General features: G+C 45.0%; 1 protein-coding gene across 1 annotated transcript in view; it reads left to right on the forward strand.

Annotated features, from left to right (window-relative positions):
* Positions 1–16,950, forward strand: part of nup133 (nucleoporin 133) — a 61,232-nt gene that overhangs the window by 2,020 nt on the left and 42,262 nt on the right. Inside the window, exons 2-8 of the mRNA XM_028568185.1 lie at positions 1–30; positions 814–917; positions 3,456–3,689; positions 5,266–5,436; positions 6,095–6,250; positions 15,491–15,561; positions 16,390–16,537. The exon at positions 1–30 is cut by the window's left edge and continues 86 nt beyond it. Coding sequence (XP_028423986.1) covers positions 1–30; positions 814–917; positions 3,456–3,689; positions 5,266–5,436; positions 6,095–6,250; positions 15,491–15,561; positions 16,390–16,537 — 914 coding nt within the window. The remainder of the gene's footprint in view (positions 31–813; positions 918–3,455; positions 3,690–5,265; positions 5,437–6,094; positions 6,251–15,490; positions 15,562–16,389; positions 16,538–16,950) is intronic.

The raw sequence follows: 16,950 nt of genomic DNA on the forward strand, positions 1-16,950 counted from the left end.
AAGTGATGGAGGCCCTGACGATGGCCGATGGTAAAGAAAACCTTGCGTCTTATCGGGAAATTAAGTTTCTGTTCCTGTTGATGCCATTTTCTGTCCGTCTGGGTTTGTTAATCAGTGTTTCTTTTAGGATTTTTATTTAGCTGTGGGGGCAGGTCTGTCCAAACAACAATGTGAGCAGCAGCCAATGGGGTGGGTGCATTATGTCGGCAGGATCATTTGAAAGGCAACCGCGACTACATTGTGCGTCGGCCCGATTTCTGATACTGTGGCGGCAGAATTTTTGCCATGGCGGGCCGCCATGGCAAAAATCAACCTAGAGCACATGTGTCAAACTCAAGGCCCACGGGGCAAATCCGGCCCCTCGCAGTGTTTGATCTGGCCCGCGTATCAATTTAGGTTCACAATACAGTTTGGCCCACCTAGTTTTTCTAGCTTTTCCAGTGTTTTGCCACTTTTTCTGACGTTTTTGGGGCCTTTTCTGTCGTTTTTTTTTTTCCAATGTTTTTGTTGCTTTTTAATCAATTGCTAATAAAATCGTTTTTTTCTTTGATGGCTAAGTTACTTTTTTGGGGCTTTATGTGGACTAAGCTGTAAGTGAGAAGGCTGTATGGGACACAAAATAATCCAGTAAAAGATCCTTGACTTTTTTGATGAAATAAAAGCATGTGAATAAACTAAACATGTCCGGACCTTTTATGTGATTCTTAGTTTACAGTGAAATTGAGTTTGACACCTCTGACCTAGAGGAAACAATGCTGCATCCTGTTCCATTATTGTCACTGAGCAATTATGTGTCTGTCGGTCCCTTTTTAGCGGAGGACCAGATCTCGGTGAAGGTGAACGAGAGCGGCTGGGCCTGGATGGTTTGTGGAGAGAGACTGATCATCTGGAAGATCTGCCAGACTGCCGTCGCCAAGGTACGGTCCAAGATCCACAAACTGAAAGCTGCAAAGTAGCCAAATAACGTCCACCTTTCCAGTGCGGAGAGTTAAAGCCCCGGTGTGTAACATGTTTAGTTGTTCACTATCAAAATCTGTGTTGCCCCGTTCACAAACTTGTCCTTTTTCATGAATATTTACCTCCACCATCAATTCCAAGTATTCCTTTTGGCTTGAAATTTGACATTTGCGTTTGCATGAACTGGGGCAGACGCTCCATATCCATGCTCCATCTTGAAATACGTTAGCCTGTAAGGGACATACAGGACATACTGCTCCGACTTTCGCGTTTTCTCGGTCACATGATAAACCCACAGCTGCTGCCAACGCTGCCAACGGGTATCGTAGCTTCCCGGCCCCGGCAGGTTTGAAGAAGGAAAACATGGAGGACCACGTATTCAAAATCCAGTTTTCAGGACACAGGAGTCTTCTTCTTCTTCGCCCAGAAAAAGAAAAAGGGGATCATAAAAAAATAGTGAACATTTGGAGCTGCCTTCCAAAGATGGAAAGACCTGATGAAGGAAAAGGGGATCGAAAGAGACGCAGAACGGCCACAGTAGCTGTAAATACGTACTTTGAACTGCGCGGCGCGACAGAATTTATTGCGATATATGATCTCAACGCTAGATGGGAGAAATTCCCACACATTGGAACTTTTTTAAAGGGATAGTTTGGATCCTTGGAAGTGGGGTTGCATGAGGACCTTCTCCATAGTCAGTGGACGGGGGCAGCAGCTAAAAAATACTATAAGTTTAAGTGGATGCTGTATTTAGAATATTATCACCGCTTTCCTTGATGTCAGCTAGGGCTGGGAAAAAAATCTATTTGATTTAAAAATCGAGTTGGTAGGTCAAATCGATTCGTAAATCGAGTTTTTTATAAAAAAAAATCGCAGATTTTTTTAGGGAAACAAATCGCCCAGCTCTAATGTCAGCCCTTTACGACGGGGAACTGAAGCCGTTATACATTATAACCTTTTATTTATTCAGCGAGGGCCTTTGAGAGCAAGCTCTCTTTTCCAGTGACTCCCCGATTACAGCACAAATAAAAAGGAAATAAAAACAAATTAACGTAAGAAATTACGGTACAAATAAATCTTCTGATCAAAAAAAGCAATGCCCAAATTACAATATGTAAATACAACAACAACAGAAACAAGTGAGAATTACTGCTGGAGTCCATAAGAGGGCCACTAAAAACAAGAGCAGTCCCCTACGTAACACATTTTCAAGCATCGTCCAATGACGAGCGTCCCAATGGAGACAAGTTGTTCTAATTTGAGAGAATCCTGCAGCCAGTTCCATCTGTCGGGAGCGTAAAAGTCAAAAGCACTCTTCCCTAATTTACAGTCGATGCGTGGTGCGCTATCTTCAAAGCCATCGGACTCCTTTGACGTCAATCTGATGGGATTTTACCTCGCAGAACACCGTGGTCACTGCTCTACTGCTGCCTCTATCGCTTAGTCTGCGTTACTGTATGACTTTGGTGAATTCAAACAAAGCCTTTAAAACACCAAAGTCTTAGACTAGTGATGTGCGATACCACTTAATTCCTATTCGATCCGATGCCAAGTAATACCCAGGCTGGTATTGCCGATACCGATACCAATACTTTTTACGTATTTTATTTGTAGTGTGATGTGACAAATAGTTTAAAGTAAAGTTAAAAAGTAGGCTGTAGGTTTACCAATTCCAAAGTAGGCTATAGCTGCATAATGACAAGACAATAAACTACTCTCATATTATTTAATTATAAAGAAAATCTCAGAGACCTGTACAGTAAAACAGGTTGAAAATTACACACAAATAAAAAAATGTCCACACACGGCGTCACTGCTGTCTTTACAGGTAAAATACAGCCAGACATGACTCCTTTTGTGGTCAGCCTTAGTCACTCTGCAGTCTTCGTAGCGGGAAATTAAAGAAGGGCTGCTGCAGTGGCCGGCTCCGTCACAGAGCCGCAGTGCACACACAACTGACCGGCGGAAGGAGAAGTAGTTCCTTCCCCTAACCGGATATAATTAGACTTTTCAGGTGACAACAAGTTACTTATGATAACATAAACACTCGCTCCAAATGACTCGATACGTCGGGATCGCAAATATCGATACTTTAGTATCGATCCGCACTAGGGCTGTCCTCGACTAAAGATATTCTTAGTCGACTAACACTTATACCATTTTGTCGACTAATCGATTAGTTGATTTAATTGACAGAGCTGTGCGCTTTGAGAGGTGGTTAAGACTAGAAAAGCACAATATAAATGTAGTTAATTAACCATCTGTAAAACTGAGTTTCTCCACAATTAATCCTGCAAAAGCACCACTTTAAATCTCGTGTTTACCATAAATGTGCTCAGAAGTTTCTTGGAAATGAGTAATTAAGCATGAATAAGCATAAAAAAATGACCGATTAGTCGACTAATCGACTAAGAGGTGGCAGCCCTAATCCGCACATCACTACTTTAGACATTGAAGTCTTTATAATCGAGCCACCGTCTGTGTGTTTTTTCCTGCAGCTGTCGGTGTGTAAGGAGCTGCAGCTGCCCAGCAGCGAGTACAACTACGCAGCCGACCTCGTGGCCGTGGCGTCAGCCGCTCCGCTGGAGACGGCGGCGGTGCAGTCCGTCTCCGTCCTGGCGGTGTCCGTGGAGGGGACGGCCCGCTTGTGGCCCAGCCTGGCCCACGAGGGCAACTACACCGAGACCGACGTGGACCTGGGAGACCTCTGCAACTTTGTTGTTGCTGTCCGTGTAAGTCGGTCTTTGGCAAATGTGATTTTTAATTTTTATTTATTTTGATGACTTTTGCAGTTAAATCCTCTTAACTGATTCTGATACAACTCTAACAAACCAACCGGAACATCCCAGTTGTTGTTGTTTTTAGGGCTCCTGCACACTGCCTGCGTGGCATTTCTGTTGCGTGGTGTTTTCTATGTCTTCGCACACCAGAAACGTGTCTGACGACGCTGCTGCTAGCCTAAAATGCTAAAATGCATTCAAGCAGTTGTATACTTCATGTTAAACATAAATATATACTGATTTGATTACGGAAAAGACAACGTCAGCAGTACTGACAGCAAAATAGGCTACAGAATATTTCGTTTTGTATTGACAGGTGTAGGGCTGCTCCCTCTTAGTCGATTAGTCGACTAATCGGTCGTTTTGGTCTTAGTCAACTTAGATCTCTTTAGTCCATTAGTCAATGTTGTATGTTTTTTTTTTTTCATGCTGAATGACTTATTTCCAAGAAACGTACGAGCACATCTCTGGTAAACACAAGAATTAAAGTGGTGCTTTTAGCATGACTCTTTATGGAGAAACTCAGATTTACAGATCTGTCGATTAAATCAACTAATCGATTGGTCGATACGATTGAATGAGTGTTAGTCGACTAAGAATTTCTTCAATCGAGCACAGCCCTAGACAGGTGCAATATTTGAAAATCGATAATTATTTATATTACATTTATATCTGTATTTATGTCAAAACCTCGATACTTTCAAACATGTCCTTTTATTAAATGTATTAGTGTCTAAATGACACATAAACATCTTTTCCTATTCTATTTTGCCTGGAAACGCTTCCAACACGCTTGCGTGTCGCATGAAAAATAGGCAATCATTCTATTTCTAGCATGCACGCGTTTTATTTATTTCGCGCATGCTCGAGCCGCGCCTGAGCCCTGCGTGCACGCTCTAACCTGTTACCATGGGAGCCGAAATTAAAATGCTCACGCCACGCAGCCAGTGTGCAGGAGGCCTTAAGCTTGTTTTACAGAAACCGCAGCCGAGCTGGCGCGTGCACATGTGACATCATGAGATCTCCGTGACTATTTATACCTGCGCTGGTGGTCGCGACACTAGCTGCAGTCTTCTCCTGAACAGCGGTGGCGCTAATGAGCAAAGGCTACCGACGCTGCCCTTTCTACGGACTGGAAGAAGAAGAAAAAGGTAAACAACGGCAGAACTGGCAGCCGCATTGACCTCAATGCTTCGATCTGATTGGATGAGCTACTTGGTGGGATCGAGCCTTTCATTCACCATAAAAGAACTCCTCTTAACCCGGTAAGTTTACCAGAGAGACCTGCAGTCACTCTGAGAGTCCTGGCATCACGTTGTTGGCGAACTCGTTCAGGCCTCCTGTTTCCGCTTTGTCGTGCGCCGCTGAAAAAAAAAAAAAAAGAGCCGTGCGCGCCCTCAGCTCGCGCGCCATAAATCGGACGCGCCGGCCGGATATTACGTCATTGTGACGTCACGATGTCGCGCGCCACCTTGGCTGCGTCTAGTGTATAACCGCTTTAACTTCTGACTTCTCTCTCCCCTCTCAGGGTGGAAGCTTCGTCTTGTCCTCGGAGAAGAATCGGCTGTTGAGAGCGAGCGTAGACTCCTCGGGGAAGCTGCAGTACCGAGCCCTGCAGCAGGGCCAGGGCGTGCTCTCCGGCATCGGGCGCCGCGTCTCCACCCTGTTCGGCATCCTCTCCCAACCGGCCAGCGACACGGTGAGTCGCGCTGACGGATGTGACTGTAAAGACAAAACATGTGGTGTTCCGTAGGTCTTAGTACGGTGTAGTCGGAGCATCTGATGGATCCATACCTATATTTTAAACTGAAAAGGGGGTCCGTTGAACACTCCGCACACCGCCTTTTGTACTACCACAAGTTGACATACACATTGCTGCTGATTGGGTGTCACCTGTGACTAGGGCTGGGCGATACGGAGAAAATCAAATATCACGATATTTTTGACCAAATACCTCGATATCGATACCGCAACGATATTGTAGCGTTGACTATTGGTGCTTTCACAAAATATTTACACAATGAGATTTTTGATAAATAATCATCAGTAATGTGGGTAAAGGTGAGTAATAATAGAAGAGTTACAACAGTCTGGTAAGTTCAGAAAATTACATAACTTGTAATGCAGCCTTTAAAACCAGGAAAAGACACTTATACCATATCACGATATCCAAAATCTAAGGTGATACCTAGTCTCATATCACGATATCGATATAATATTGATATATTGCCCAGCTCTACCTGTGACACAACCACCAAGCGAGGAATGAACATACCTCAAAGCCTGTTTGACACCGCTCCGAGCACACCGTTTTTGGGATTGAACGCGCGCCCCTGTTGTCTGTTTCTCTGCTGCAGCTCCACAGCGTGCTGTGGGTGGGCGGAGCCGGCTGCCTCTACACGCTGACCAGCTCCAGTCTCAGTAAGTGGGAGCTGGACGACAGCTGGGAGCAGCAGATCCTCAACTGGGACGCCCAGAGAGCTCTGACCGAGAGCATCGGCGATGCCATCTGGGTCAGTACCACCATCCTCAGCCCGCTCTCTCTCTCTCTCTCTATCTATCTATCTATCTATCTCTCTCTCTCTCTCTCTCTCTCTCTCTCTCTCTCTCTCTCTCTCTCTCTCTCTCTCTCTACACTCTTAAATCAAATCCTCAGTTAAAGGAGAATTCCGGTCGATTTCAACCCGTAGCTCTGTTGTTTGTAAATCAGGAGTACTGTCAGTAGCGAGAAAAACGAAAACAAACGGTGCCGCCTACACCGAGTTATCCTCCTGCTAGATTTTGCACCCAACAGTCTTAAACAAGGCTTAAACAGGGCAAGTTTTAAACGCGTTTTTAGCCTCTAAATGTGTTCGAAATGCCATTACTAGTGCTTAGCCATGTGCAGTTATGAAGAGGTGTGTTTTGATTAGGGATTTGAATGTGTATTTACAACTAAAAACATATGCACCTAAGCTAGACAGAGTCACAAAAGCCTGTTGTACTCACTCGTTAGATAGCTGGCCATCAGGTCTGTCCGGTTAGATCATCCTTATAGATCAGATGGGGAAACCTCTCTGTATGGGCGAAACAATGTCCGTTGACCCGTCCAGACCAGGCTGTATCCTTACAGCACAGGCTTTCTTCCTCGGTGGTCATTGCGATACAGTATCCACACGAGCACCACCATGTACCCGCATCAAGTGCAACCAGCCATAACGGTAAAATCTCCCGGCTGCGGAGGTTGTAGACGGTGAAAGCTCAAGCTCAAATATCTCTTCATTTGGTTGCCGCAATTTGGAAAGGCACAAACTCGAAGCATTTTCTCATATTAGTCCTGATCTAACTCCAAGCTCCGTCTGTCAGCTCTGTGAGCTCCTCCCTGCTTCTGCCGACAGGCAGGCTCCGCCGTTGCTAGGTTACCTATGCAAATGAGCTGCTGAACTCTTGAACTGTAGGTCAGCTCCGCTTCACTGCGGTGTCAGGTTACAGCCTGTTGATACATGCTCATTACTATGGACAGGACCTCGGCAAATCGTTTTTTTGTGGAAAAAATACATTTTGGATTATTGGATTGTATGAGATCGGCACTCGATTGTTGAGGACTTGACCGGAAAGCAGTACATAAACAGAGGTAAGGATTAACACAACTTTTATGCCTTTCTGTCACATCTACTGCCGTCAAATTCGCTGTGTTCCCTCGTAAAGAATAACTGCACATGGCTAAGCACTAGTAATGGCATTTCAAACACATTTAGAGGCTAAAAACGCGTTTAAAACTTGCCCTGTTTAAGCCTTGTTTAAGACTGTTGGGTGCAAAATCTAGCAGGAGGATAACTCGGTGTAGGCGGCACCGTTTGTTTTCGTTTTTCTCGCTACTGACAGTACTCCTGATTTACAAACAACAGAGCTACGGGTTGAAATCGACCGGAATTCTCCTTTAAAGGGATACGCCACCGTTGGTTGAAATAGGGCTTATCACGGTCTCCCCTGGCTGTAGATAGGTGGGCCTAGGGCTGCTCAATTACGGAAAAAAAGATAATCACGATTATTTCAGTCAATGTTGAAATCACGATAATTGAACACGATTACTCGTTGACTTCTGGAAAGATGTTGCTATTCTGTCCTAGCAGTTGTGTCCTAACAATGCTTAGGCAGATAACGAACAAGGAAAATGAATGAAGCTGGTTTGACGTCTTCTTAAGTTGGAGATTTATTGAAGAGTTCACTCCAAGCAGTTTTCTTTTTTGTAAAACTAAGGAATACAAACAAAAATATAATTACTAAGTAGCCAAATATTCCTTTCACATTTTCATTCACGTACATATTAGCCTGTGCATACACACGCAGCTAGCGCTAGCATAACTTACATACGGAAAAAGAATGGGCTACGTTAACGCTTAATAACTATAATATTATTACATAAGTGTTAATTATGATATCTGCATACAACAACCAAAAGAACACTTACGGACGTGCTACTCCAAGGATCCGACATGTATAGAACAGCCGTACAGCAATATTTCACCATGACACGTGTGGGAACTAAACTCATCCACTAGTTAACAACAGTAACGTCACAAAATGCACTACCCATTTCCGCCACTAGGAAACGCTCTCGCACCAACAATGATGCACAACAGCCTAACAAAACAGGCTCAGAATACTTAAATTCACATTTACATTTCTCGACCAGAACACTCCCCGCCTGGCGTAATGACTATTATGCCACTATATTATTATTTCTCATTCCCCCCATTAATTATTAGCGTTGGGTAGAAGCACAACTAACTCGTTAATAGGTCTTAAGTACTCTTTTACAGTTCCTTGCTTGACAGTCTTCACCATGACCTTACGAACTCTGTTGTCACTGCTTGGTATGGTCTTCGTGATGAGCCCGACCGGCCATTCATTGCGTTTCACCTGACAGTCTTTAAGCAGGACAACGTCACCTTCCTGAAGATTCGGTCTGACCTCCGTCCACTTCCTCCTAGGCTGCAGCGTGGCCAAGTACTCCTGCCTCCATCTTTTCCAGAAGCAGTCTGCTAGGCTCTGGACCTGACGCCACTGGCTTTTGTGTAGGTGGTCAATCTTAAAATCTCCTGGTGGAGCAGGTGCAACACTGGCTTTTTGAGTCAACAGCATTGCTGGTGAGAGAACTTGAGGCATTTCTGCATCTGATGAGACGGGGGTCAAAGGTCGAGAGTTCATGATGGCCATGACTTCAGCCATTAGTGTAGTCAAAACCTCATGTGTGAGTCTTGTAGCTCTCTCTTTCAACAGGAGACCATCAAGGATACGGCGTGCGACCCCAACCATCCTTTCCCATGCTCCTCCCATGTGCGATGAGTGCGGTGCATTAAATGACCAGGTGCAGCCTCGATCTAGCATGAAGTTTTTTATCTCTGTGTCCTCTGTGTTGATTTGCAGTTCTCCACAGGCACCGATGAAGTTTGTCCCTCTGTCTGAACGCAGATGTTGAACTGGCCCTCTGATAGCCAAGAAGCGGCGCAAGGCATTTATGAAACTTGACGCCGACATTGCCTCTATCACCTCCAGGTGAACTGCTCGGGTGCTTAAACAGCTGAATACGACAGCCCATCTTTTGTTTTCAACGCTGCTCCCTCTTGTTCGACGTGCCACAATACTCCATGGGCCAAACACATCTAGCCCGGTGTGTGTGAATGGAGGATCTACAGACAACCTGTCTGCAGGAAGATCTGACATTTTCTGATTTTCCAGTCTCCCTCTCAGCTTTCTGCACATGACACATCTGTGAATGACCCTGCATATGAGCTTTTTGGCACCGACAACCCACAGTCCTGCTGTGCGACTGCGCCCGCAGTGAAATGGCGGCCTTGGTGGGCTACTTGGCTGTGATAATGTTGAACAAGTAGAGTAGCTACGTGATGATTGGGTGGTATAATTAAAGGATGCTTTTCTTGGTCAAAGAGGTCTGCTTTGCGCACACGCCCACCAACCCTCAGCAGTCCTTCGTTGTCAATAAAGGGGTCAAGTTGTTTGAGTGAGCTGTGTGGTGACACTTTCCCATCTTCTGTTAGGCTCTTGAACTCGTCTTTGTACACATCTTGTTGCACAGCTTTAATAACTGTAGATTTCGCTTTTGTGTGTGCTCGGATATGCAAGGCCTTGTGCAGTAATGCCATTTTCCACAGGTTTCTGTGCGTGAGGATTGAGAGAATGACTTTGCGACATGGGTAAGTATAACAACAGCTTTCACAAGAGATTTCCAGCTTGAAAAACGCTGGAATCTGTCTGAGCCCAGACTGTGGTTAGCAATTGAGGTTGCCAATGTAGTTACCTGAGTTCGGATCTCAATGTCTAGGTCCGGGTTTACAAGCTGAAAACACCCTGCGTCAGTGTCTTCTGGAGCATCTGGCTGTGTGAGGAACTTAGGACCGGAGAACCAGTTGGTGAGGTGCAGTTGAGCCGGCGGCATAATCCTGGTAGCATGATCAGCTGGGTTCAGGTCCGTGCGGACATAATGCCACTGGCTCGGTGTGGTTGATTTCCTTATGCGTGTTACTCTGTTGGCCACATACATGTGAAATCTCCTTGTGGTGTTGTGAATGTAGCCGAGTACTACACGGCTGTCTGTGTAGAACTTGATGCGCAGCTCTGTGTCCAACTCTTCCTTTATTAGCTCCATGAGTTCAACAGCGAGCACTGAGGCACAAAGCTCCAGCCGTGGGACAGTGTGAGCAGGAAATGGAGCCAGCTTAGATTTGCTCATCACAAACCCCACATGACATTGTCCGTCTGAATCTATGACTCTCAGATATGCAACAGCAGCTATGGCCAGAACAGATCGTCTGAAAAACACAGAGCTCCTTAGACTGAGCCTGTGAGAGAGAGACTGGAACATACTGTCTTGCGCGACATGCAGGTGTTCAAGGTCAGTAAGAGATGTAGTCCATGCTTCCCATTGTGCCCTTTTGTCTGCTGGGAGAGGTGTGTCCCATTCTTGCTGTACTGATGTGAATTCTCTCACTAGAGCCTTTCCATGCATAGTGATGGGGGAAACAAACCCCAAGGGGTCGTACAGACTATTGACAGTGGCCAGTGCTCCTCTTCGTGTGAATGGTTTGACCTCTCTTGACACCTTGAATGTGAAACAGTCGTTTTTAAGGTTCCAGCTTACACCAAGACTGCGCTGGAGAGGCAGCGGATCAGCGTTCAAATCCAGGTCTTTGAGGTCCTTCGCTCTGTCCTCTGGTGGAAAGGCCTCCATGACTGTGGCGCTGTTTGAGGCCATCTTGTGGAGTTTCAGGTTTGCCTCTGCCAGCATTTCCTGTGTGCGTTTTAAGAGATCAACAGCTTCCTCTTCACTGGGAACAGATGTAATGCCGTCATCAACATAAAAGTTGTGGAGCACAAATTCTTTAGCGTCTGTTCCATGCTCTGCTTCACCACGCTCTGCTGTGCATCTCAATCCATATATGGCAACAGCTGGTGACGGACTGTTTCCAAAGACATGTACAGTCATTCGGTAATCAATTATCTCCTCGTCAGGGCAGTTTTCTTTGTGCCACATGAAGCGAAGGTAGTTGCGGTGATCTTCCTTTACCTTGAAACAGTAAAACATTTGCTCGATGTCCGCTGTAATGGCAATCCGTTCTTTTCGGAAACGCAGCAAGGCGCCTATTAATGTGTTGTTGAGGTCGGGCCCCGTCAGCAGAACGTCATTGAGTGAGATGTTACTATACTGGGCACTCGAGTCAAACACCACTCTTATTTTGTTGGGCTTTTGGGGTGGTAGGCGCCAAATATTGGCAAATACCAACATTCCTCACCTGGTTTCAGAGGTGGAGCGGGTTCTGCTTGGTGATTTTCGATGACCTTTTGCATGAAGTCAAAGAAATGTTCTTTCATTCCTGGTTTCTTTTGAAAGGTGCGCTGTGTGAGAATAGCCTTTGTTTCGCTTGCTCTTTGTTATCAGGAAGCGGATTCGTGGTGAGCGGAAAGGCAATGGCGCCACCCAGTGGTTGTCTTCAGCGAGATACACTTCTTTTTCATTAAATCCAAGAAGATTTTATCCTCAATTGACAGGGCTGTTTTTTCATCGTCTGCCATCCTTAAGAAAACACTGTCTCGATACAGCTTGTGTCAGCGCTGGAGCCCTTTGAGGGTCTTGAGTAATGCGGCACGTCTGGTAAGTACTGGAGAGATTGAGAACTTGCTTGCTCTTTGACATGGATGCTTTTGGGGCATGGTGTGAAATATGAGGCTCTGCCATTCGGGAGTATGTTTGTTTTGTAGACATTAACATCAGTAGGCTGGTGAGCTCCATCCAGGCAGATCTCTCCTACAATGACCCAGCCCAAATCTAAGCGTTGTGCGTATGGAGTGTTGTTGGGGCCATTATGTTGCTCACGTACCTTGTGCACACTTAAGACGTCTCTCCCCAGGAGTAGAAGGATCTGAGCGCTGGGATCAGGAGGTGGGATCTTGCCAGCCACTGGAGCGAGGTGAGGAAAGAGCTGTGTTATCTCTGGTGTCGGGATTTCCTCTTTGTCATCAGGCATTGTGTTACATTCTATGAGGGTAGGGAGCATCACTGTGGTTTCTCCATCGAGTGACTCTACAGTGAAGTTACTTGCTTTTCTCCCCGCCGTCTCGACTGTGCCAGAGCATGTCCTCAGAGTGTAAGGAGAGGTGTTACTTTCAATGCCGAAAAGATCAAAGAACTGTGACTTAGCCAATGATCTGTTACTCTGTTCGTCCAACACTGCATAGACACGTCTCATCTTTTCACGCTGGTTTGAGGGGTAAACTTTCACCAGACAGATTTTAGAGCATGATCTGGGCTGACGAGAGTTACTACATACCTCGGTGCATTTTGAGGTGACATTAAAGGGCTCGTCATTCTTCTCTGCTCTGTTTTGCTCTGGTTCACATTTGGTTTCTTCAGCTGACCAGGGGGCAGGCCCAGGATGGAGTGCGGATATATGTTTATCACTGTCACATTCTCTGCATTTTGCAGACAATTTGCAGTCCTTTGCAAGGTGTCTAGTAGAAGCACAGCATCGATAACAGATGAAGTTCTCTTTTAGAAATGCTTTCCTGTCGTCTAGATGCTTGTTCCTAAAGGTCCGACACTTAAAAAGGGGGTGGGGCTTGTTATGGATGGGGCAATGTTTATCTGGCTCGTCAGTTCTCCTTTCAGGCTGGTTGTTCAGGGAGCTTGAAGCTGCGGCTGACACCTCGGTTTTTTTTGACAAAGACAGACGGCTTGTTGTTGAATTTAGCTGTTCTGTCTGGCCTCTGGCTGTTTGAATAGTTGGATGATGAGAATGCAAAACTTGGGTCGTTTCTGGTTTTTGCTTGGTTGCAAATGAACTGTACAAAAAAGCTGAAGGGTGGAAAAGCTACCTTGTAATCCTCTTTGTACCTGGAGCCTTGTGTCACCCATCTTTCCTGCAGGTTGAAGGGGAGTTTTTCAACTATTGGGTTAACACCTCGTGCGGTGTCGAGATATGCAAGCCCAGGTGTAAGACCACTCCACTTAGCAGACTCCAATTCAAGTAGCAGATCGCCAAGCTCTCTTAACTGACGAGGATCTTTGTTTGTGAGGCGTGGAAAATCTTCCAGCCTTTTCAGCAGAGAATGTTCGATGACCTCAGGGCACCCGTAGCACTCCTCTAGTCGCTGCCATATTATTTTGACCGCGTTCGCAGGGCTGGTTACATGCACTGACCTGATTCGTTTAGCCTGGGTGGATGACTCTGGGCCGAGCCATTTGACGAGAAGGTCGAGTTCCTCTCTGTGCGTCAAGTTGAGGTCACATGTGATGTTCTGGAATGAGGTTTTCCATGCCCAATAATTTTCGGGATGGTCGTCAAATTGGGTCAGCCCGGAACTCACCATCTCTCTCCTTATCAAATAGGTGGCGAAATCAGGCATCCGAGGCAGCATGTTGGTGTAGCCTTCTGATGAGACATTAAGAGGAGGGAGTGCAGCAGGCTGCCTCTGTGTCGCACTGTTCTGCTGGCGCTCAAATCCTGTACCAGCATGCTGTGGGTAGCTGACGTGGTGATAGGGGGTTTGAGGTGACTGATGAGGAGGGGGATCTGGTTCTATAGGTGCTTGCTGTGGGTAGCTGATGTGATGATGGGGGGTTTGAGGTGACTGATGAGGAGGGGGATCTGGCTCTATAGGTGCATGCTGTGATTCAGGAAATGGTTGCTGAGCGTTTTGTACTGGAGTGTGGTTCTGCACATACTCCCTGGTGCGTTGAGCTCTCTCTTCATCTCCAAAATCATTGCGCCTTTCCTCATCCAAGTCTGCTGCAGCTTCATAGACCTCTGCCTTTCTGGATGCTGCTGCTGCCTCCCTCTCCGACTGCAATACCTTGAGCCCTGCTTCCACTTCTGCTTTATTGCGCTCTGCTTCTGCAAGTGTTCTCTGCCGCTGTTCCTCAATGCGCGCTTTCTCCCTCAACATGGCTGCTTCCCTCTCCGCATATGCACTCCTTACTTTTAGTGCTTCTGCTTTTGCCCTCGCTTTAGTTGCAGCGCTGCTAGCCGATGATGCAACAGTCTTGCATGACGAAGAGCTAACAGATGACTTAGTTTCTAATGTTAGGTCTGTTTTACTTTCTTCTTTCTGAGAATGCATGTTGTCGCTGGGACTCCGATACTGGCGTGGTGCACGCTGTTCTGAGATCTTCACCCGCTGTGTTAAGTCCTTTTACTATTCTGTCCTAGCAGTTGTGTCCTAACAATGCTTAGGCAGATAGCGAACAAGGAAAATGAATGAAGCTGGTTTGACGTCTTCTTAAGTTGGAGATTTATTGAAGAGTTCACTCCAAGCAGTTTTCTTTTTTGTAAAACTAAGGAATACAAACAAAAATATAATTACTAAGTAGCCAAATATTCCTTTCACATTTTCATTCACGTACATATTAGCCTGTGCATACACACGCAGCTAGCGCTAGCATAACTTACATACGGAAAAAGAATGGGCTACGTTAACGCTTAATAACTATAATATTATTACATAAGTGTTAATTATGATATCTGCATACAACAACCAAAAGAACACTTACGGACGTGCTACTCCAAGGATCCGACATGTATAGAACAGCCGTACAGCAATATTTCACCATGACACGTGGGAACTAAACTCATCCACTAGTTAACAACAGTAACGTCACAAAATGCACTACCCATTTCCGCCACTAGGAAACGCTCTCGCACCAACAATGATGCACAACAGCCTAACAAAACAGGCTCAGAATACTTAAATTCACATTTACATTTCTCGACCAGAACAGTTGCAATTATTGAACTTAAAAAACAGTGGAAAAAGTTCAATAAATCAAGAGTAAAAAATGAATACTTTTCCAATTTAAACTTTATTTTTTCATTCAGAACACGAGAGAAAATAAGTTTACTTGCAAAACGTAATGAGCTAAATAATTGTTTTTCTCGATTATTCTGTTTTTGTTTTTGACTTTTACTCACAACATGCTAACCGGCAACATAGGATTCCATTCACTACGCTAAGCTAACTAGCGGCGGCGCTGCCCGTGTTGCACCGGACTAAAAAGCAATGCATGCACAAAAAATGTGTTGGCCCACCTATCTACAGCTAGGGGAGACCGTGATAAGAACTATTTCAACAAACGGTGGTGTATCCCTTTAACTTCTATCATTTATACTGGAAATATTGATCCATATTCTCTAGATAACGCTGTGAATGTCTTTCATGCTCAAACAACAAAATATCTCTCCACATTTGTCTCCCGCCAGGGATCAGAAAGCAACTACGAGGAGCTGAAGGAGGGGGCGAAGGTGACCTACCTGGATATGAAGCTCGGACAGTGAGTGTGTTCATCCGTGTGTTAATATCCACACGAATGGCTTTCTGCTTGCTTTACACCTCAGAATAAACAGTTTTTTTGTGATTGGTACGGGAAAAAATCCTTGATTATGTGGCACGTTTTCTTAAAAAATGCGATGGAATATGCCATGTATGGTATTTATGGAGTTTTATGCGATGAAATTGCGGGAAATTGCAAAAACTGCGGTTTGATGAAAAAAAAAAGTGATTTCCCCGAGCACCCTGCTTTCCGATGATGGTCACTTTATAACGTTCCCATCAACAGGGGAAAATGACTGCTCTTGTGTGAAATTCATTCATATGTTTTGGAAAAAACTGGAGAAGTTATTGAATTTGAAAAATGCAAATTCCAGTCCTGGAAAGGTTTTGGAAACCCCTTAACACAGCATAATAATATGTGATTAGTAATAAATGTATTTTCACATCGTCTTAACCTCAGCGTTGTATTCAGAGAGCGATATTACGAATCCCACTATGAACAACATACATTACCATTCATTGCATAGTTAAACCTCTGATAGGTCAACTTTAACACAGATTTTTATTCTTATTGTATAATGTCGACTGAGATTTTCAGGAACACATAGTTATGGAAATTTGCCAAAAAGTATTGGTTAAAATGCGTATGAACCCTGACTTAAGTACATTACAACACTGATCACAGGGAACCTTTACAGTTTGTCAGTTACTGACACCGTCTCCCAGGATTTCTGGGTGCAGATATAAAGTACTTTCTCAAAGAAATCCAAAGTAAAACTGCGTAAACGTGAGGCCGAACTGAGCCGGAGTCTTTGCTGTGTGTTTTCAGTGCCGGCCTGGTGGTTTTGGCTGCAGCCTGGCACCCGTCAGACACCCCCTGCCTGGCGTACTTCTGCCTGGTCACGCTGCAGGACAACGGCGCCGCCATCTCCGACCACTTCACCGTGGAAGTCACCAAGTACAACCCTCCGTTCCAGGTCAGTACTGATCCGGATTGGATTTAAAACATTTAAACACTGCACATTAGTAATTACGTAAGCTAACGTTAAACATCACTGAGGATAGAAACGCAATAAAGCCAGAAGTAGGGCTGCACGATGTGACCTAAAATCAAAATCACAATGAAGTATCGTCATGGGAAAAATAATCAATTTTGATGTGGATACATTTTCGATTAATCATCCAGCCCTAGTCCGAATGCTCATTTTATTGTGGTGCTCTAGTCAGGTGCTGTTTGTCAGTCATTTTTTTTGTGGTTAGGTTTTTTAGATATCCGCCTCTTAGAGATCTGCCTTTACTCCAATACATTGTAATGTAATACGTGATTGATTAATCTTTACAGCTCTAACCAAAACTGTGGCTTGATACTACTAAAGGTTAAGTGTAGAAA

This window comes from Perca flavescens, chromosome 2 (genome assembly GCF_004354835.1).
Source record: "Perca flavescens isolate YP-PL-M2 chromosome 2, PFLA_1.0, whole genome shotgun sequence".
Classification (NCBI taxonomy): Eukaryota; Metazoa; Chordata; class Actinopteri; order Perciformes; family Percidae; genus Perca; species Perca flavescens.